Source organism: Haliaeetus albicilla, chromosome W (genome assembly GCF_947461875.1).
Source record: "Haliaeetus albicilla chromosome W, bHalAlb1.1, whole genome shotgun sequence".
Classification (NCBI taxonomy): Eukaryota; Metazoa; Chordata; class Aves; order Accipitriformes; family Accipitridae; genus Haliaeetus; species Haliaeetus albicilla.
In genome coordinates, this window is record NC_091515.1 from 396,695 (window position 1) to 420,071 (window position 23,377).

Here is a 23,377-nt window from a genome sequence, read left to right on the forward strand (position 1 = left end):
CTGTCATGTCTGCTTGTCTGTTTCCTTGGAAATTGGCGGGGGATTAGAAAGTCTTCCCAATGTGAAAGGCACTGGGAAACCATTAGGCATTTGAGGTGGAAGGGACTGCAGCCTGAACAGGACGCTCAGCCAGTGAGACAGATGGGATGACAATTTGTAAGATCCTAGGGCTCTCCCCAGCAGGCACTGAGGATCCTACTCCCAAATTCAGCACAACATTAAACATACAGTAAGTACACTTTCTGTGCTGTGCTTCATGTGCTCTGATCTGGATTGTGTTGCAAGTACCTCACATAAACAGATTCTTATGTATTTGATATGGGGAAAAGTCTAGCAGAAGGGATTCAAATTTATTCCATTTTGTCAGAACATCAGTTTAACTGGCCAGTGCTTAAAGCAATTTGCAGGCTACTACACAGCTTCAGCTATGATAGTTAACATTTTGCATATATGGGTAGCAATTCCTTCAAATGTAGTATAAAGTAAAGTGGGGAGAAGCTATCTCTTCTCTCTAACACATGTTTTAACAGGCAAGCAGTTACTAGAAGAGGAGGCCTGAGTTGAAAGGGTTACTGGGAATACAGTAAAATAGCATTAAAAAATCTTTATCAGGCTATGATGGTCAGAGTTCATTTTGTATTCATTCACCTGCATTTACTGCAGAACACCTACACCTACTTACTGTATTAACGCAGCCTTTCACATGTCCATGAGAAAGCAAAACAAGCATTGTTTAGGAACTGTAAGAAGCAATGGCACAGTGCTGGTGTTGAGCCCTGCTACCTCCTGGAATTCTGCATGTTACCTTCTGCAGCTGTGTGTCAGCAGATAATCACCAACTGTTCTTTCCCTTGTAAATGCACACCTACACACACATGTGTAGGTTTCAGAGTATCCCATTTTATAAAAAGCTATATGATCAAGAGCTAAAATATGTTAGAGAGAAGCAGGGTCATCAGTTTCCCCCTTTCTTGGCAGTATAACAATACAATACAGAAAAAGCTATATAATTTTATGCTTTTATGACTTACCATGTGTGAGCTCTGGGCAGTTTATCAGGACTTCCCCATTGCTCTATTGTAAACAGCTGAGGACCATTTGAACCTGGTTGAAAATGAAAATCATATGAAATATAAATTGCTGGACACTACAGAGAGTAGCTAAATATTATTTTTAACTTAAATGTTTGCATAAATTGTAGGCTAGAATTTTCAACTGCTACAAAATACCTGGTACAAACTCTCTTAATTAAAACTGCATTAAAGCAAATAAGAATGTGGTTATTAATTTCCAAGCCCACTTAGCTTGTTAAGTTTAACTACCTTGGTGTAGAGTATATGTAATGGAAAAGAAGTAAGCTCAGACATTAACATTTAAAAATTAAAGTGCTTGGTTAAACATGCATTCTCCTCTTCTTCATGTGACATGAAAATTATTCCTGCTGACTAGTAAAATTTTTTTCTGTGGGAGCTAGGACAGCATCTATGTAACACCCATGGCATACAAAACTACTCCTCCTCAGTGTGCCCCCCCCAAATTCTCCAGTGCCCTTGGCATCCAGGAGAGAATTCTTACGTGGGGGTCAAAGGTTGGCTTATGATTAAATTTCAGTCATGCCCAGGTTTTCTTGTTCATGTTCAGAAGGGGTCTGTGCAGCCATTCTATTGGTGAGCATAGTTGGTGGGCAGTTGAAAGGAAGCTCACCATAAAGTTCAGCAAATCCATTCATAGGCACGCGTGACGTCCCAGTAACAAACTGCAGTAATCGAATCCGTTTTTCAGCATCCATCAGTAAAACAGCCTATTGACAAACATACACAGTCACTCTCTTTTCACTTTCACAGCTATAGATGTCATTGTTAAAAAACAAAAAAAACATGAGTAAAATGATCTATTTATGTTTGTTAGACTATAATAGACATGTAACTGTCAGGGATGTGGTAAGGTCACATAGCAGGTTTTCTCTGGTTAAATAAGGAGCATCCTTTTCCAGCTGCCACCAGGCCACAATGAGGAGACACTGCTCTGGCAGCAGCTGGGAGCTACACATGCTGTTCCCCTGCATGAGGTGAGGTGGATCGCCTTTCGGCAGGGTCAGGGCCCCACAGGCGCACTGCACTTGTACACATGCCTAAGAGGGACAGAGATGACAGAAAAGCCTTGAAGACCAGAGAGAGAGACTGCAAGGGTTCACAGAAAATCCTATCAGCATTGCACTGCAGCAGGACCTCAGAGCCAAGCCTTTTGGATTGATACAAGTACATAGTCTTCATGCATACCACCCCTGCTCATGAAAATGATGTAAGAAACCCAGCAACAAACTTCAAAGTGCATGCACGAAGCTGTAAGGTTCCTGTATTTTTAAGAAAAACAGACACCCCTTTGAAAAATCTAAGGTTATTATGGGGAAATGTAGTTTTTCTGGGGCCATAAACTTTTCATAAAAGTATTTTACTTCACAAATACAGCAAGACACTTCAAAGATCTGACTTCCTATCTTGGGTCTATTTCTAGTGTAGTCTCTAATGAGTACCACAGCTGTCATTTCCAACATACAGAGATGTTCTTCAGCAGTTTTCATGAAGAAAAAAGATTCTATAACAGACTCCACAAAACAATACAGGAACTTTCACTTTTAAGAACAGTCAGAGAAGCCAAATGTGGTAAAACAGTATTACCTTCCAGAACCACTGGATAACGGGATGATTTGGGCAGTAACCATTTTTGTAGATTGTATGTTGTCTCCAGTCATTAACATCAACATCGCCAAGGCCACACATCAGTAACTGCATATGGAAGTAAATTGTTACAGTGTTAATCGAAGATGGCACTGTGTTATCCTGTACACTTTATCAGAAAAACAAGGTTACACTTTCCCTCTGTTGTCTGACCTTTTAAACAGCAAAACAGTGCAAATATAAAGGAGAGTTGGAGCTTCAGGAGAATTCTCAAAGAATATTTCATTTTACTTCAGAAACACTATACACTGACATATGTGTGCTTCGTGGGACAGCGTCTTTTATGGCATTTTGCTCAAAATATGACCGGTATAGGCATAATGGCATTAATTCAGTAAGCTACTTACAGGCTTTTATATGCACATACTGAACCACCTCACTGGATAATTACAACTTTTTGTGCTTTTATGTGATCAATAGGTTTATTAATTAGGGAGAAAAATCTCATTTCCCACTATAAGCAAAGCATCTTTGTCTGCAAATTCACTTATGATGAGTAAGTGGTGACTGATGAGCCTAAAACATAATGCATCATTTTGTGATGAGCATTGCTGATCTGTTGTCTCTGGATGTCAATTAAACAAACTCACCTCTAGTTCATTTTCATCAAAAATTTTAATCAGATCAATGGGAAGAAGTTCTGTGAATCCCTAAAAGAAAGCAAAGTAAAGTTGAAATTCTCATACCATGTAAAATTAAATTTTTATCTAGCAGGAACTTTGGCTTCTGGGAACCTAAATAAATGACAGAGGATGAAGAAGGGTTTTGAAAATGAAATACATAGTTGCTGAAGTACGAGACTCTAATTTAAAAGATTAATCACAAAATTATTTCAAGCTTCAAAGAGAACGACCTTATTCTCATAAGGAAAGATTATATATTTGTATACAAGGTAAAACTGTAAAATTATAAAACATAAGCATTCCACAACTGGTGCGGTTATGCAAAGCTCCCCGCTCCCTTAATACAGACACTGATGTATAAGTTGTCTGCATTTAAAAAAAAAATCTTGGGGAAAAAAAAGCAGCTAAAGAACCTTACCTCCAAAAAAGCATTCATTTGTTTTTGAACTCTGTTCACAAACCTCCACTGGATGACCAGGCTATAGTGGATAAACAAAATCAGGTAAGCACACTCATTAGAAGACTGCAAATTAAGTGTTCAGAGATTTTAGCTATGTAATAGTTTCAGCCACCTCCCAACCACACTCTGATGTTAAGGAAACTGAGCAGCTTTTTATTAATTGTTCAAATTTATCTTGTGTGACTGACTGAATTGTTGAAAAAAACCAGTGACTATGAACAAGCTATAATGCAAGTATTTTCACTTTAGCATGCAACATGAACTCTACACATACATTTCCATCTTTTACAGCTATGACTTTTCCACAACACTAAGAATTTTTTAATGTAACACTGTCATGTCATCTGATATTAACCTTTCTACCCCTATGGAGATTATCTCAAGGATGAACACGGCAAAAAGGCTTGCCTGTGGACTGAAACAGCCTGCAAATTCTGTACTATGCTTTATTTCTTTCTAAATGAGGCTGTAATCCAGACTCCGGATGAGGTATTTACTGTTAGTATTAGGTACCTAAATGACCAGACATTTTATTCTTCCAGAACTCTGAGTAATTAACAATTCCCCACAAAGTCTACAAAATTTGAGGATAGATGTAATTACATATAACAGCCTGCCTATAAATAGAGGAATAAAACCTGCAATATGAAAGAAAAAGGCTTGTATTTCAATGCTAACCACCTACAGCATAAATACCTCACAGATTCTAGAATAATGCTTTAGAAATCCAGTTCCTTTCCTACTGAAGCATGTTTCATTCCTCATTTGCATGAATATAGCAATTATAATGTTTTCTCACCTTTGAAGAGGCACTAATTAAAAATACCAGCAAGTATAGTTGAATTTATTATACATTCTGGTAGGCAGAAAAACTGAGAAAACTTAAAATTAAACATATTTTAAGATTTGGCCAATTTTTGATAGCAACACTGGTAGTGAAATCATGGACCTGGTCTGTGTTACTAGCAGGGGAGGATAACGGGCTGATGGCCACACTGGAGAGCACCTTCTGGCTCACTTTAACTTGGGCGCTTTGAGCCAGATGTTGGAGAAGCATATTTCCTATGTGGGGATTTCAGGAAAACCAAGCAGTCAATTTAATTTTCTCTATATTGGCCAATGTTACATAAACTGAATTTTCAAAGAAGGTGTTACAGCACTGGATATTGTTGATTTGACAGTCACTAGAAAATTCCCAGCGTGATTTTCTCATAAAGAAATAATATTGATTTTTAAGTAGCACCTATTTAGTCAGTTTACCTATTATTTTCCTTCTTTTCTGCAATAAGCATTACATAATAAAATGATGCAAACCACCAGATTTTCTATTAGACAATGATTCTTCATTATCTACATGATATCCCATAAGCACTACATATGCTTGAGAATGCACCATTTGGATGTTAAGACACAGAGGCAAAAATAAAATTACATTTGTGACTATGCCTGCCATTTTGTGGGGGTTTTTTGTTGTTTTTTTTGTTTGTTTTGTTTAAAGTGTAACAACTAGAATAGTTCTATCATAATGGAATTCTGGGGAAAAATGTTTGAAAAATTTTAAGTTGCATTAATCATTTCCAAATGGAAGCATACAAATGAGAGCATACAAGTATCGACTCTGAAGTTATAAAAATACTGTGACTAGCTATGAAAGAGTTATCTAGATGTAAACCTAATGCGGTTCTGAATTTTGGCCCACACATTTTCAAAGAGCTTTTAATTTCTGCACTACGATGGAGATAAAAAAATGTTTATGATGTCTAATATTTTTCATCTAAAAACTGGAAGAAAAAAAAAAAGGCAGAAATTTCATATTGTTCCACCATTACGGCCAAATCACCATAAGACACGTCAAATAAGATAAACAAGTACAAAGTTCTCCTCTTAGAGGAATACTTAAACATTTACAGAGTTCCTGAGTTCTTCCTTGAACGAAGACCACAATGGCAAGCAAATATGAACTTTCATTCTTTTTTTTCTAGATCAGTTTAGTGTTCAGATCTGCACTCATCTCTATTCTGTGACCTAGCAGTTCACTGGGGTGGAAATTCATCACTGCTTTAGAGATCTACAAAGCAGAGCTAGTTACTCTAGGCACTTAGGCAACAGACAAAAGCAGGCATGAAACTGGGCAAAATTGGTATGTTGACTTTAACATAGTAAGTATTGCATCCAAGAGGTGCCATTTCCTTTCACCAAGTAATTTAGATGCAGATGTCTGTCATTCAGAGCAATCCTATCCCTTCTTGAATGTTCCTCATGCCTACCCATCAAGAAAATAGTCTCCTATTACATCACAGACTCCCCCGATTAGTGTAACTCATAGAACACTAAAGGTTAAAATTCAAACTTTCTAAGGATTAGGGTATAAACAACGTTAACAATAAGATTTTCTTTTAAAAGGATCTCTGATGTTCTAGTGCAGTACAAATACAGCAATTGCAGTAGGGTAAGTTCTAAGACAAGTACAACTGTGCTTTCTTACACTTAGGATAAATTTCATAAATGTATACGTACTCAATGTATTCCCTTTTGTTTTCATTTGTTACCATGATTTCTGACCCATTTGGCTTCAGGTCGACTTGATATGTCTGTAGTTCAAAAGAAAAACAAACCAAAACACAACACAACATGACATTATTTCAGGACACATTTCTTACAAAATCCACTCTCCTTGAGCAGCATTTGACAAGTAGTATCAGAAAATTACTATGCTGTAATAGCTAATGAGACATCGAAACATTCCACATTTAAAGATGGCATCATTAGGAACAAATTAGTCTATGATCACTTATAAGACTGAATTCTTGACCATATTCATTGGCAAGTGACCAAACCATTCCAAAGCAAACTTTTAGTCCTGAACAGCAGGTTCATTTGGGTAAAGAAAACATATATTCCATTTTAATAAGGGTAGAAAAATGCCTTATAATTTTTTCAATATTCTTGAAAAAAAAAGATTACTTAAAATCCACAGAGAAACTGTTTCATAAAAAGGCCAAAAAAGTAAAGAAGAAAAACAGATTACAGAAATGGTTAAGCACAAATTTGCTAAGGATGGTGTCACTGTGGAGTATAAGATTGAAAAAAATTCATTACAGTTCACAAGAAACTACAGCAAGTCCAAATAATGTATTTGTTTCTGAAGAAGGTGATTTATCAGTAGGAACTCACAGAATTAATGCTGGGTAGGTACCATGAAAGCTAAAAGTCGGTAGCTTTTATCAGTTAGTGCCACACAAAATTGCTACCAAGCTGTATGCTCCATAGCTGCAGCTATGAAGAAGCATTTTTCTGACTGCAGATCCTGCTGTTTACACACAGCATAGGCACAAGACTGGATTACTTTGTATTAATTTCTTGTAAAGCATGTGTGCTTGGGAGTGCTTTTCATTCCCCTAGGAGAGAAGGCAAGTCAAGTATTTTGTTGCTTGTAAGTCACTACTCTGTTCCAGTCAACTTGTTCCATCACTTCAAAAGCATGGTTCCAGTGGAAGCAACCAAGACGCAACTCTGTGCATCCACATTCAACCAAGCCTTTTTTTAAAGCTGTTACTAATCTTCATTATTAAATCGGATGTTGTGGCTGAGTAACAGTAAGACAGCAAATTCATTAGCTAATAAATGGAGCTGTGAAAGGAGGAGGCTGGAAAACTCCTTTCAGGACTGGATTAACACTGAATACTTCGACAAGGAGAAAACCAGTACAATAGGTCTATTTGAATAAATATACGTACTACTGTATAGGGGAAAAAAAAGATAACTATACTATTAAGGAAAAATAATTAATAGGGAACCTACACCCTCTGAAACACTTGTTTATTCGTTCCATAAAGACCAGAGAAGACAGTCCAGAAATAGTAAGGAAAAGCTTTGCTATACTGTCAAATTTAAATAGGATAATGTTATGAAGGTCCCAGACATGATGGCACAAACAGAAGGCTTCTTGGTGCTTGTTTCTTCCTGCCCACCAGATGATACATTGTTTTTCAGAAATGAGAAATAGTATTCCAGAGCCATTAAGAACTTAGGAGAAATACAGACTTTTTCTTTCTCTGCATTTTGAAGACAGCTCTCCATCTTTTACATGTTGAAAATATCTACTGTGTAATTCTTACTGACCTGTGAGAACTACCGAAACCGTATTTTGGTTATTAATTAAAGAAAGGTAATAAGAAGATAAGATTTATTAGAGGTTTCTTGTTTTTTTCTAACTCCAGAAAAGTTTTTGGTGATAAATGAAGTATAAATAAATACAGAACCTTACAGCAATGCAAACATCTCCCTCTCACATACACAATGTCCTGGTGGAAGCAGTATCATCTCCTACTCAGGTTCCCAAGGGCACTTTTATAAAGTTTCAGTAGTTTAGCAGCAGATGAGGCAAAACAAGTGACAATAGTGAGTCAGGGTCCCCTCACTTCTAGTAGTCCCTAGAGTGCTGGCAACGGCCAGCGGTACATGCAGAAAAAGCCAATGTAGTCAATATTTGCCATAACTTCTGAATTGCTGGAAAGCATCCTATATGCATTTGGACTGATGTTTCCATCTCTAGGTAGATAAATTCCTCCTCACTACAGCATACCCTATCCTTGTACTACTGAACTTATCCAGCCTTTTCTTTGATAAAATTTGCCATGCCAATTTTGCATCTCACCAGCAGTACGATGGAAACAGTATTATTTTCTTCTGGAATCAGATGCATCTACTGTTAAGTTAAACAAAAATCAATGTTGCTGGCAATGCCAGGAATTAGCTATTTGAGGTATTAAAGAGTTCAGAGAAGAGCAGAAAGTATCTCCAAGTAAGTTGATTTATGCTTTGAGTCAGAGAACAAACTTCTACCAGCAGAAGTGAAAGCTGGCAGTGAAAGGCTATGAATAAGTTGAAGCTAAACCTTTACAGAACAGAAGATAATGAAAATTACCAACCAACAAACCAGTGTATTACAAAAACTTTTCATCCTGTGGCTTTAATGTTCTCCCTAATTTTCAATGTAACCAATAACCGTATGTTGCTTCAGGAAAAAAGTAATAAGCACTGAGAAGTGGATCAGAATGTTCTTGACAGTACATTGTGTGCATGTTTTGAAATTTTGAAGTCAGCTTTCAAAAAAGGCACGGTGGTCCACAATACCAGTGGTACCTGGAGCCAAGATATCAAGGTCTAAGAGTTAAACAAAGACACTAGAAGAGGTCATAAAAGACTATAAGCAAATTAATTTAAGAGACACAGGTAGGTATTACTAAGTCCCAATATTGTACAAAACCAGTATGTTTTAGTCACTACATGTGTGCATGCATTACAAAATGGTTCAGCTCCACAGCTTGTAGATAAATAAAAAAAACCTCTCCAATCATGGTAGGCAAGTAAGTTCCAAGCTCATGTAAATAAACGTATGATTTAAGTCCTCAAATTAAATTTAACACATATACTTATGTACAAGACATTTATCTGCACCCAAGTTATTTCCATCCAGAAGCTGATACAGATCTCTGAAGTTTGTTTTAATAGGATTCTCTGTAAAGACTGACTGTAAATCCAAGACGAACCGTACCACAAGCTGTTGTTAAAGCTTCTACTGATAAAATGAGTTACGACTTCAGCTGATGAATTATATTCTCACCTACTTACTTCTCAATTGTTAAAAATGTATCTAACATTTTTCATTTGTAATGGAGAAAGTCTGTTACAGAATCCACAGATTGTGAACCTTTTTAAAATAGGCATGCTTCCTTTTCTTGTATTATCTGCCTGCATTATATAAAAGACACCATAAACAAAGCACTTCACTGATTATAACTCTACCACTTACTTTATTCTTTGAGAACATCTTCCACTTATAAAACCCTGAACACTCTCTGGCTGAGACTGTTTTCTAAGATGGACAGTGTAACACCTTTATTACTCCTCATTGCAAGCATTTTACTCAGCTTCAAGTACTGCTTTTCACAAAGATGTCATATTGCTCACTGACAAGAACATAATTTCCTTCTTTGGCATCCCCAGTCTTAGTTCAGGAAGAAAGAGACGTTAATATTCATAGTCTGCCTATACTGATCACTAACATTCAACAGTCCTGACCAAGTTCACAACCATGAGATAGTGCTCAGTATTTAATTACTTTGTGGCAATAACCAATAAATGGAAATATAGGCTTCGGGGATAACCTTTACATACCTGTCCAAAGTTTTCCTCATCTATGCAAAACATGAGATCCAACTCTGTAGGGTCATTTTCCAGGATCCACTTCAAAGAGTTGTAGTATTCGCTATCCTACAGCAGATTGTAATTAAACAATAATTAAATATATAAAATAAAAAAAAGTAAAAGTTTGAAAATGTGAACATTAAATGTACAGTTTAACTTTAAAATGAGCAAATAAAACCATCTAAAACTAGAACTCCAAAGGGACTGGAAAGATGAGAACTCATTTATTTGCACAGCTACTGTAAAGCGGGGTTAGATGGATTATTTTATTCATATGCATTTTTCTTAGATGCTATATTTTTAGATTCATGTAACTTTTCTTAATTGACTTTTAATTGCATTATTATACAACACAATAAATTGAGTCTACATACCTGTTAGGTAAATATGTATATAGTGGTGTGAAATAACTGATTAGAAAATGTCATCTTGATAAAACTGTACATTCTTTTCAACACAATTTATATACCACTTCATTACATCAATAATATATTCTACAGTAACTGATTGCATTGTTATTATTAAAAGCATTGGCATTTACTGAATAAAAGACCCCTCTAATTTCCTAAAAGAGCTGTATCTTCATCATCTATTAAGTTCATAATTAAATAAAAAAAGAAAGAAAAGAAAAAAAAAGTATGTGTAGCTATCATTAAATACTTCCAAGCAAGAGAGCCCAAAAAATTAATTTCAAAATGAAGTTAAAACATTATTTACTCATGTATGCTTCAAGAGAAGAATGACCTGCCAAAGTTTGGTGACTATGATACAGTGGGAGCTGGAGGAGAGATTAAGCAGTTGAACCAGCTTTTATGTCAGTAACTGAGAATCTGTAAAACTCTAAAACATTAACAACAATAAACTGTGTTTTATTCTTATACCGAGTATACTTTTGACAAGACCAAGGACAGCTATTGCAGACCTAAGAATAAGAGGAAAAGGTTTCCCAACTACTTGTAAGAATACAAGACCCTGAACTTCCTTTTAAGATCCTTCTGGATATGTATCTCATGAGCTTCATTTTAAGCTTGTACTTGAGCTCAAGTCATCTCCTCTTCTGTAATTCTGCCTCTGTGCTGGGCTTGAGTCAATTGACCTTGCTGCTGAAGACAGTTTAGGAAAGTGCAGGATGTGAGTGGCCAGGCTCACAAGCAAGTCCTGCCCCTACAGAGGCAACCTGGAGCAGTCTTATCCAGATAAACTATTCTGTATAATGAGTAACAGAGGAAGACATTAGAAAGGGGAAAAGTAACAGCTCCAAGGTTCTCCAGAGCCCATAGCAGTGGAAAAACTGGACAGACCTCAAAAGGTTAAAAAGACAAAAACAAGTATCATCCTGCTAACTTAATGGAAACCATTTGTATTTAGCTATTGTACGTATCTGAAATGTACTGTGTTTCAATACTGGTACACTACATGTCTAGATTGGGCATGTGCGGGATCCTATTTACTGTTGTCCTTCATTTTACAATACAAAGTTACCAACTTGTAAACCAATTTGCTTTTCTCCCAGGAAGTGCCAAGCACAGAACTACTTGATTGCAATTAAAGCTGAAGGTGTGAAAGTAGAGGAAGTGCAGGGAACAAAACCAAAATGGATATAAGGGCATAAGTTGTGCTGCGATCATTAAGTATATTTCAGAGAAAACTGTGTATAATTTGGCAACCCTTTCTCCTTCCAACACTGTGGGCAACTTCCTGTGTTGCCAGGTCAGCACTAAGCCCTTGCATCCCCCTCCTGCTGCTCCACAGCATGACAGGAAAGCTGTAGGGCTTGTTGGTGGTGCTCCTTGTAACGTGGAGAAAGCTGATCCAGTGGCAAATCTGAAAGGACAATTAATTAGACATCTTATGTTGCATTTGTTACTGGCCTATTCATGTCTCTTCTCCCTTGTCTCTTTCACCACTGTTAGTGCACTGGTACTGAAACTGTTGTCCTAGCAGGGAAAAATGTGTTTTATTAAAAAAAAGTACATACATATCTTTCTAAAGTTGTTGCAACTATGACCTTGTGTTTTCCACCGTGCCGTTTACTGGAATTAATAGCTCTCATAAATTTCCCCAGAAGAAAAAAATACACAATTACTAATGCTGATACAGTTTACATGTTATCTTACCACTGACTCCATGTCCTTCAGAGTTATTGGTTTCCCCAGCATCATCTTGTAAAAAGGTCTGATGAAGAAGCCTAAAAGAAAGGGAAGAGTGTTATCTCCACTGTTCTGTATTTTCACCTTACATAAAGCTACAACTACTCAAGAATAACACACCATGATATTTCCTAGTGTGCCAGCAAGAAAGAAACCTCTTGGAACTAACAGTGCTGTAACTGCTTAAGTTAATACAGCAGGCTCATTTTTGTTTAGGCACAGAAATGCCAATTTTTCAATTACAAAAATTATGCCATTAAACACTATAAGACAGAAAAGATGGGGAATTGAGCTCAAGTTACTCTAATCCATTTAAAACCGTCATTCTTCTCTCAAAGGAGATGCTAGAAAAACAGGACAGTGAGCTTCCTCTTCTAATGTGCTGCACTACTGCTAAATAAAATTTGGTCAGTTTATAACGTTTCCTTGCTTGCTTACTGTGAGATTTAAGAGTTTGGCAGAAATCATATTTTCTCATTAAATCATTCAGTAATAATTTTACAGGTCAAAATATGCTGCAATTGACACCCACACAACTGCTTTGGCTGCAGGTTTGCATGGAAATGGCTGATATAAATTTAGTGATTTTCCTTTAGGGATAGTGGTTATTTAGCAATGCTGATTCTGCAGTTCCAACACAAATGGAGGAAGGAGCGAAACTTTATATGAAATGTATTTGTTTAGTAAGACACTATGATTTTTTAATTGCCATTCGCATCAGGAATGCAATTTCCAGCAGTTCCAGTTCCACTACTTTCTCTCAGACTTTGTCTCCATAAATACTACACTCTAAAGCATATGAATTATTGAAGTGATTTATTTAATAAAAATCCAGTAACTGTAGCATAGCCATAAAGTGTAATAACTCACCATCCAATAGTTTCCCGTGATATACTGCTAGACCGGCAACCCGCCCAATAAATGTGAAATATGACAGGTGATCTTCGTTACAAAGACCTGAATTAGGATTAATCTGAAGTGTATAGTTGTCCCTTTTTTGGGGAAAGAAAAAAAATATCTAAATAACCAAGTCTTTTAATAACCAGATATTCAGATATGTTAATAAATAACTTGAGCCTAGGGCCATTTCCTGTTCTTTTTTGCAAGAGTGTAATAATGTAATTAATCCATGTGTTCCTCAACAGAAGTATCTGACAGTTTGTGGGTAGACTGACCTAATCAAAACTGTCTTGCTATGACCATAATGATTACTTGACAAAGGTAACAAACTCCTGCTTGTGGGGTAACAGGATTCCACTTGTGGCAAGTGTAAGAGGGCTGCGCTAACCTCTTTAAAGGATAAAAGCCTGGCATCATTGAAAACACTAAAATATTGCCATCAGCTTCAGTGGAATGAGAATTTCAGCTAAGCTATCTCTTCTGCATTCTGCTGGGCTTGATTATTCACTCTTTCCAGCCAAGTTTCAGGGCTTAAAATTTCAGAATTCTCTTTTGCAGTAGTTGCTTTTAGTTCTTGAAATATCCGTAGGTACTAAAGAGGCATTAAGTATAGGACCATGGTCCCCGTCCTGGGATAAAGAATGTTTTCTTGCTAGTATCTTAAACTGCACATATTAGAGAACATCTCTGAAACACGCTTAACTCCCAGGATACTGGAAAAAGCCATCAAAGGACTAAGATCTTTTAACAGGGTAACAAAGCATTAAGACTCATGTGAAAGCATGTGTCACAGTAAGACATCAGTGTAAAAACAGTATTTTTAGTTTGCAGTATATATGCTTAATCTGTGAAGAAAGATACAGTGTTTTTAAGTAGATTTTTTTTTTCTTATTTCTTAAAATAACTAGTTAGATCTCTGAATGTAAAATGAAATAACATTATATTTAAAATGCCTACAGTGACCTATATCCCATAAGTGGAAATATGTCAAAACAAATGTTTATCCAGTGAACTGTATTAACACACGGGCACTCTGTGCTAGTCAGTGTTGTTTAAGTTGTGTTTCCCTTCAACAGCAGAACATGTCCTTTCTGACACACAAATGTGAGAAAACTCTCATTATGCAGTCTTTGTTCATCTACTTTACAATCTATTCAACACTTATTAAAGGAGCGTGCTTGATATTGACATAAAAACATCAAAACTACTGCCTGCAATTAAGAAATCCATTCTCACTGTAGCTAAGTACACAACGTGGAATTACATATGGCACATTAAAACAAATGTACTTTAAGCAAGAGACTTGCTTTCTCATGTACACTAATGGATTGCTTGAAGATTTTAAAATTGGACAAAAATAAATTTAAACTTATGTAAGGCCACTGCTGTGTAACTACTGCAATGTAAATGAGAAGCTGTTTTATAAGCTAATTATAAAGGAGCACTGTAACTCTGGATGGCAGGTGTTTTACAATGTAATGGGAGGGCATAAAAAGAGTCTTTTGTCTGACATTGCTCCTTTCACTATTACTAGCCTCAAAAATTGCAGTTTTGCCTCAAGTAAGGCAGCACTGAATAATGTCCTAATAATAAAAATGTTTTTTGAGACTTCAATGACAATTTGAAAGGTTCTCTGAAAAGCAAGTAAGAAATGATAGTACAGAACAGAGAGATTTGACTTATGATAAGAGTGCATACTGATGCACCATGAAGGATGATCTAATGATCTAACTACTTTCCAGTGTAACTGTGCCTCTTATGCAAAATCTAATGTATATCCCTTATGAATGAAAATATTTTAATGGACACTTACGTTGCTGAATATTCAAAGAGACCATAATAAGGGTTAAACATTTCCTTGGACAAGAGAAAAAACCATTCTCTGGCCACACCTCCATAGTCAAGTCCTTTTTCTGACTCAAATTCAATCCAGAGCCTGGCTTTTAGTACATCAGGTCTCTTCACAGACATGATTCTTCTGTAGGACTCCTCAAAAATATTATTTCTGTGTAGCTTCATCTCAAATCTGTTTGGTATATCAGCCTATGTGAAAGAAGAGTATATTATATTTGTTAGTCTCAGTAAATAAGTCTTCAGGCAAATTACTGATCAGTGGTAACAACTAAATGACAGATTAAACATCTGATGTATAAAGTTTCCCCTTAATTTGGTTTTCCAGTGCTCTCTAAGTCTACAGGTTGATAGCATATGGTGAACTCGGCAAGTTTCAGTATAGTGGTTCAGAGACTTCTATGATATTTGACAAAACAATGAAAACAACAAGAAAAGTAACAAACAAAAAAAAGTGAGAAAATTATTGATATTACTATGCTTTATTTTAAGGGCATTTTAGCTTAAAATGGTAACAAACGCGTAAGATTTATGCAACCGTTTTACTCACATATCTGTAAAGGCCAGAACGGTTTCACAACAAGAACACCTACAGTACCATACACACAACAGAACTGAATTGCAAAGATGTAAACAAAAGAGAATCGAGCTGCCACAATGTTTTGGAAGTTCTGCCTAAATAGGAGGGAGCTAACGCCTGTTATGATTTAGCCCAGGGAGCTAAATTCAGAAAAGACAAATGAGAACTGAGTTAATAATTTGTAGAAAGAAGACTGGATGAACAGATTAACATGACTGTTACAGCCATGTATAATTTTCCTGATAAAACTGACTTAAACCAAATATTTCAGAAGGTTTGGTTTTTCGTGACAACTGAAGTGCTTATTGTGTGCAATCACTGGTCAAACTCAAGGTGAAAATTCACAGAGCTATCAATAAACAGGTAAAGACATTGGCAAATTAAAGCTGGTGTTGCCAAGGCTGTTTATTGTTGATTATGAGTCAATATCACATGCAAGCTAATACTGAGCACTCTCTTATGTTAAAGATGTTACTGAAAATACTTTTTTTCACTCAACAAGAACACTAGAAGATTGTGCCAGATCCAGCACAACTGTGGGCTCTGCTTTGCCAACTTGTTCCAGCTCTGCCCTTCAAAGTCCACTGCTGAAGGTGATGGATAAGTATCAATCCTCAAGCCTATTTTCAACCTAAAAGCTTGTAAAGTAACATACCAATTAGTCTCAGTTGCAATGGGAAATAGTGAATCACTGCTACTTCTTGCTGCCTCATCACTTTGATTTTTGCATTCATTTAAAAAAAGTGAGTCAAAGATTTGTGAATGTTGAGAAATCAAATTCAAACTTCTTTTAATTTTTTTGGTTCCTACTTAACCCCTCTAGGTGTAGCACAATCAAGAAAAATTGGCAAGTGTGTTATAGCAAGGTACACCACTGTTCTGTATCTATGCTTGGGACAGTCTGTCATTTCTCCCAGACATAGCATAATTGATTCCAACACAAAGCAGCACGTTTCTACTCACTGGTTTCTTCAACTTCTTCCGAAAATAGTCATATTTCTGTTTGAACTCCCTGGAATATGGAACTGCCTATCAGAGAGAGAATCATAAATACAGATTATTCCACCTATTTAGCAGTTTGATATTCCAACATTATTTAAACAAAAAAGAAATTTAAAGACATGCTATCTACGTATGTATGTCATAGGTTCATCTAATAAAATCCACCATGCATGAAGTACAGCAGCCAAAATTTTCCCATTTCTCAATGTGTAATCTGAGTTAAAAAAGTGTGTAATCTCTGTGTGTAATCTGAGTTAAAAGGTATGAAAACTTTTGACCCAGTTGTTCTGTTTATCAACTACTTACCCTCATTTTCTTCTTTTCGGAACAGAAGAAGAGCAAAAACAATTTTTAACACAGACAAAAAAAATTGGAATGTATTGCTGCCATCCATGTGTCTCATTAGGAAATAATGAGCATTCCATATGATACTGAATTTTAAAAATTACTAGCGTTACCACAGAATATGGATTTGCACAGCTGAAAGTGCTAAGCATTATTAGGTGCTACTCAAAATACACAAAATTGAAAGAATTTTCAAAGAAATTTTCAAAGAATTCAAAGGCAGGGGAACATCCATAGCTAGAAATTATCTTTTCAGCCCAATGTGAATGAATATAATTCTTAATAGTTACCAAAATATCATCACACTATATCAAAACTATTTTGTAAGTTACTTATAATGAAAATATACACCTTCATAATGTCTTTAATCCAGAATCTGAAAGCATTTCATAAACAAATTAACATTATTTTGAACCAAGTACAATTGTGTAATATTTATCTGAATACTTACTCAATGCAGCTGCCTGTGAGTTATTTTTAAGTAACAGCAGCATAACAGAACAATTTTAGAAGTTTTTTTTTTAAAAAAAAGCACAGTGAAGGTTGGTAGAATTACATTAACCAGCAGAGCTGGAAATTGGTTTCTGGCATATGTAAACACTCCTTAGCAAATGCCACAGGTCTCTGAAATATTTATGGGGATTTCCAGATACCTGAAAGGCGTCTCAGGATGATTCTAGGCACACACAAATCAAGGTTCAACAAAGGTTCTCACAAGCTCTGTCATTCAGAGTTTTGAAAGACATTTCTGTTTTAACACTGTGCTTCTCTTTCCTGCTAACATCCTGTATGGGTAAGCAAGGATTTGACACTGAGATAGACAATTGCCATGTTTGATGTTAATCTGTACACCATTCACTGACGACTGCAGTGGTCAGTAAGATGACAGTGTTCATTTCTGCTACCTGTCTTCATCAGACTCCTTTGCTTCTGCACCTGATAAGAAATGCTTACAAACATCCAAAAAGGCCAAGCCTTTTAAGGCACCAAGTAGTACCAGACACAAAGGCAGTCAATTGCATCAGCCATCAAGCAGGAGTACAGATAAGAGCCATCCATACTCCTGATTGCCAGTCTTATGACTGCAACCTACATTATTCAGCCTTCAGATGAAATGGCCATAAAACAAAGTTGTGAATTAAACTAATGAACAGGAATAGGCTAGAAAAGTGATACTATGACAGGTACAGGTCTGGCTCTAACAAATAACTGCTATGTATTTAAGTAAGATTCCTTAATTCTCTGTGGGTTTTTTGACAATTTTTTTAAAGTTGAGTCCTTAATTCTCTGGTTTCTGACACCATACACAACATCAATTTAATCAGGGTTTGGAAAGTGCCTTGAAAAAAAAAAAGAAGGAAAATAAAAAAAGACTTCCTGGTCTTGATCATAATATTTTCCAACTACATCCTTACTTTCCTTTGCTCTACTGTTCCTTCAAGATGAAAGAGTAGACCTAGTAAAACAACTAGCTGAACAAATGAAGTGTAACTTCTTGGGAGCAAAAGAATTATTTTGAATTCCATAGGACTGCAAAAGTTACATTCTCTGTTCCTTGACGGCTAAATCACAAATTGCAAAGCTCTGGTTCAAGTTCAGTTTCTGTGTGAGGACTGCAATTTTGGGGGAGGGAAGGTATGGGCTGGTCCTGAAGTAGATTCATGACTGGATGTAGGTGAAAGCGGGAGGTAGAAAGATTTCTATATGAGTTTTCCCTTGTGGATGATGAGACATGAAAAATTAAAACAAAACAAAACAAAACCCAAACAAAAAAACAACAAAAACCAATAAAGCTAAATAATTTTACTCTGATGATAATATGACTTTACTACAGCCATTAAATAATCTTTCAACATGTTTCCATTGTTTAAATGCAATCTGAAATGCAATTTAAGTAGTTCTTTGTTTTTGTCATGGCACCAAAAATACTATTAAAAGCATTAAGATGAATCCTTAATGTTTATATGGCTGTAAAATGGATTTGATCTAGCTTTCTCTTTAAAAAAAAGAACAAACACACAAATAACTGTTATTTACTTAATGGGATCATGATTGACCTTTATAATCTTGAAACAAAATTTCCCAGATAGTCCTTCTCATTTATGCTTAACATTTCTGGGAAAATGAACATTAAGGATTTCTATAGCATACTGTGTATTAGTATCTCAAGCATTAAGTTAATGATAAAAGGGCAAATCACTCCAAAAGCAATTACATTCAAACAAGTGATTATTATTGATCTTATCAATAAACAAGAGCAACTGGAATTACACCATGCAGTAGTTAATCTGCTGTGTCCTGAGACCCTTAAAAATCCTGAGGATTTACCAAAATAAACATCTAGGGTTGGAAGTCTGATCACTCAGAATACCATAAAATGGCATAAACAAGCATAACAAGGTCAAAGAATCACTCCATATATTTGATGTTTTGAAAATTTGATATTAAAGCATGTATTTACTTTTTCTAAGGCTGATATTCTGAAATCTCTTAGTTTATCTGCAGTTAGTTTTATGTCTCTTAAAAGTGATAGACCCAATTTTTATCTTTTTTACACTCTGAATCCACAGTCACAACTCTCCCATATGAAGTGGAAATAGCTTTTTGTTATCCAGAAAACCAAAACTGAATAGCACAGTGTCTCAGCTCAGTACAATTCTGTTGTTGGTAATGACCCAGATAATCAGTAAATATGAACATTTCTCCCATACACATCTCTAAAACCTTACAATCTAGGATTCAGCACAGAGAACTTGGCCTGAAATTCCCAAGATCTTCAGACTTACGATTCAGAGCTGACATGTGCCCTTCACATAGGTTAATATAGAAACATACCACTTGAACGCAATGGAGGAATAAAAGGTAAAATGCAAAGATTTAATATTGTTTGTTCCATACTAAGTAATTTATAATATCAGCAAGTGTGGAGAAAGAAAAAATCTGAAGATATTTTACACTTACATTATTTTAGATGTAATTTATTTAAAAATCACATTTTTTCCCTCAATTCATCTGTTTGGATGTCAAAAGTAAGCTAAAGATATCACTCTACTACTTCTGTCCTGGAATTCCATCATCACCATAAGCAGCAAATACAACAAAACCCATATGGAAATCTTGAATTTTTTATTTTTCAGCCAGGGATCACATCAGTAATGGATCTCTTTCAGAAACCACATTGTTCATCATCACTTAGTGCAGAAAGCTTTAGGTTGCAGGAGGAGGAGAATGGAACAAATGAGAAATGATGGGTTTGTGTGTGTTTCAGACATGAAACACCATTCAGACTATTTAGCTATGCAGCTTCCGAATGGATGGAGCTTCACTCAGAAATAACACAACAATATAAAAAATTAAAACCAGCTAAACACGAGTTTCTGTCCTGAAGAGCATTCTCTTCCTCCCCACTGAAACAGAGGTATCCTGTGATTTACTGTCATATCTACTGATAAAGAATGTTTCCTAGACACTCTAAGGCAGAAGCCAACTTCACATGCTAATGGCTACAAGACAGGAATCATAACTGTACCACTGGAAAAATTCCCTAGCTAGGCAGCTACTGCTAGGAAAGCCTCCAAACCCATCAAATTCAAACCTATTGTCTGACCTGGGGGAATAGTGTGCACAGCACTGTAGTTCCAAATGTTGCAGTAACTCCTAATTAGCCCACTACTGCTTTGGACCACTGGCAGCAGGCTGGAAGGTCCCCAGTGCACTCCAGCCTGTGCGTAACAATACAGGGTCCCCAGAGTGGTACAACCATTTGAATGCTGGGGACGAGGCACCAGTTTTGGGGCACCTTGGCAGGCTGTCACATGATGGCAGCTGCCCCTGCCCTTGCAGACTCACAAAAGCTAGCACCTGAGCCTCCCATGTCCGTCAGGAAAAGGCAACGCAAGGCAGAGGTCCTGCTTCCTGGTCTGTTCATCAGGCAGTGTGACCTGGTCCGAAGAACAGGCATGACCTGCTGCTCGATAATGCCTCCTGCCTATACCAAACCTACATGAGTCACAGCATTTAATGGAAAAAACCCCCATAGCAGTACTTACTGGACCAGTAATTGCTGGATTCTGCAGTCTGGGGTCTTCCCACTGGGTAATTTTATTATCTGTAAATAACAAAAGAAATTATATCATTACTTCTCTGTTACCACACTGTGAATTCATGTTGTTTTTTTCTCCCTACAACTGTTTTCCCTAACATTTCCACAGCTTAGTATTTCAGGGTTAGAAAATGCTGCATTCACCCATCTACACCAAAACCCCATCACACTGTTCAGTTGAAAACACCCATTCAAAATGTAAAACTACAACAGAATCCAGTGTATTTACACTGCTTTTATTTCAGCGTCTGTAGCAGTAAACATGTTCTATTTGAACATGGTCTTGGATTCAACTCATATTAGAAATACACAGGCTTCATGCCTCAAAGGTAAAGGAACCCAAAAACTTTGTCAAATGACAGACTGAGTTTACTTTTTTGAAATTTTGCATAAAGATAGCCAAAATGTAATACTTTTAAAAGATAGTTTGTATTTAAATTTGGAGGGAATATCATCTCTTTTCTTTTAAAAAAAAAGTCCTAGACACTGATTGAATGAGAAGGTTATAGGACCATTAAAAGCGAGGCAAAATTATACAGTTAAAGTATAAAAGATCATTCAGTTTTGACCAAAGGAGATTTTGGCAGTAGCGCGACAGAAACCAGTTCTTTTCATCTACAGTTTTTAAGAGCACCAGGAGGGTGATATGGTAAGATTATACAGGACCATGGTGAAACTCTCCCTGCCTCCAGACAACTGCTCCTCACAAGATTCTGAACACAACAGAATCACAACAAAATGATGACGTTGCAACAATAAGACAATGCTCCAAAAACCAAACTAGGTGCCACCTGCAATGGCAAGACTTAAGCCATCCATTTCCTGCACTGAAAGGGTAATAATAATAATAAATCTGTTTGTTACATACACTGCTTTGATTTATGAAGTTTTGTAATTGTTAGGTTTGGGAATAAACACACTAAGTTTCAAGAAAATTGTTTTTATGGCTACCATAGGTAAAAGCAAAGAACCAAACCCACTTATATTGAAACACAAGTATTTTCCATGTTTCTACAGTTGGAAAAGACCTGTAAGTTTTGAGCATCCCAAGCTAGTTTTAAAATGGACTGGGATTTGAAAGGTGACATTCATTAATGTTAACTGAAGAAAATTCAAAAAGTTCACAAGCACATTTCAAGAAATTTGATCTATGAGTTAATTTAATATCAAAATACTATTTTATTTCCCTTTACCCATTAAGTCTATTTAGTGCTTATCGAAATTATGGAGGAAGGCTGTTAGACTGACAGGTCCAGAAACCACATGAGATCCACAGACCAGACCCTGCCATAAAGGCGTGATGCCTAATCTGGTCCTTTTCATCTTGCTTCAACCTGTTCAGTCAAATTTCCTTCTACAAAGTTTACTGGTTTTACACCAATTAATTTCTTACACCTACTTGACACTGACAGCCCCAAATCATACTAGTAATCTTCTACAAAATCAAAGATGATTGAATGGGAAATGACTGCAAGTTTGTAAATTCTTTCTTATAGCCCTACATGCTTAAGAGTGTATGAAGTTACTGACAAATCTTTTTCTTTTTCTCTCCCCCCCCCCCCCCCCCCAGTATTATAGTGACAGGGACTTCATATTATAAATGCTATTCCAGGGCTTAAATGCCCCAACAATTAGAAGGGCCTAACATGAACCACTCTGCCTGGAATTGTAGCTCAAGATCCTCTGTCTTATCCGAAGTGAATGTGGATAACAAATTAATTCCTTTTGCAGCACATTTTTTAAAATCTACCATCTCTTTTGAGCCTTCACACAAATACAATACTGTCTTTCCTCATAAATTGGGCTCTAGGGCCTTTGAGGATTCCCTCTTCTCCTCTGTTTCCTTTGGTCCCTTTCTAAATGGTCCACTGTTTTCTTGAAGTTTAGGGCTCCATGCTAGATACAGTATTATCATGGGCAAGACATTACCAGTGCTGATGAAATTAGAAGGATTTCTTCAGGTCTTATTTAAGACACTCCTGTTGATACATCACAGGATAAGTTAACTCGTGTCCAGTTGATGCTATTTTTCATGCCTTTTTCAACCAAAATTCTCTAATTATTACCATTCTGAGTAACACTTTGCAATTCTTATAGAACAGCATCTTCCTTCACACTACAGTGGCAATTTGCCAGACTCATTCTGATTTCTCATCCTGTTCCAGCAAGCACCTCTCACCTCTCCTACCCTGTTGTTTCCTGCTGCACTGAGTACAGTCCCCCGATTCATTGTTCAAATCACTAATGAATATATTGATGAATGGGGGATCCAAGACAGACTTTGAGGGGAACCCATTTAATATATCCATCCCTGGCAGTGAACCACGGGTAACTGTTCTAAATATGGTTGGAAAACTTCTGTGTTTTCCTTCATGATACCTTCCAACAGATAAATCTTATTTCCCTATAAGGCTCC

At 36.4% G+C, this 23,377-nt stretch overlaps 1 protein-coding gene across 8 annotated transcripts in view; it reads right to left on the reverse strand.

Moving 5' to 3' along the window:
- NEDD4L (NEDD4 like E3 ubiquitin protein ligase) overlaps positions 1–23,377 on the reverse strand; it is a 193,911-nt gene that overhangs the window by 7,141 nt on the left and 163,393 nt on the right. For all 8 annotated transcript variants that reach the window (XM_069775421.1, XM_069775423.1, XM_069775422.1 and 5 more), the window contains 12 exons: positions 20,909–20,967; positions 16,476–16,541; positions 14,895–15,124; positions 13,052–13,173; positions 12,149–12,219; positions 10,002–10,097; positions 6,339–6,412; positions 3,780–3,840; positions 3,329–3,388; positions 2,679–2,786; positions 1,705–1,801; positions 1,032–1,104 (listed from right to left, as the gene is read on the reverse strand). In XM_069775421.1, coding sequence (XP_069631522.1) covers positions 1,032–1,104; positions 1,705–1,801; positions 2,679–2,786; positions 3,329–3,388; positions 3,780–3,840; positions 6,339–6,412; positions 10,002–10,097; positions 12,149–12,219; positions 13,052–13,173; positions 14,895–15,124; positions 16,476–16,541; positions 20,909–20,967 — 1,117 coding nt within the window. The remainder of the gene's footprint in view (positions 1–1,031; positions 1,105–1,704; positions 1,802–2,678; positions 2,787–3,328; positions 3,389–3,779; positions 3,841–6,338; positions 6,413–10,001; positions 10,098–12,148; positions 12,220–13,051; positions 13,174–14,894; positions 15,125–16,475; positions 16,542–20,908; positions 20,968–23,377) is intronic.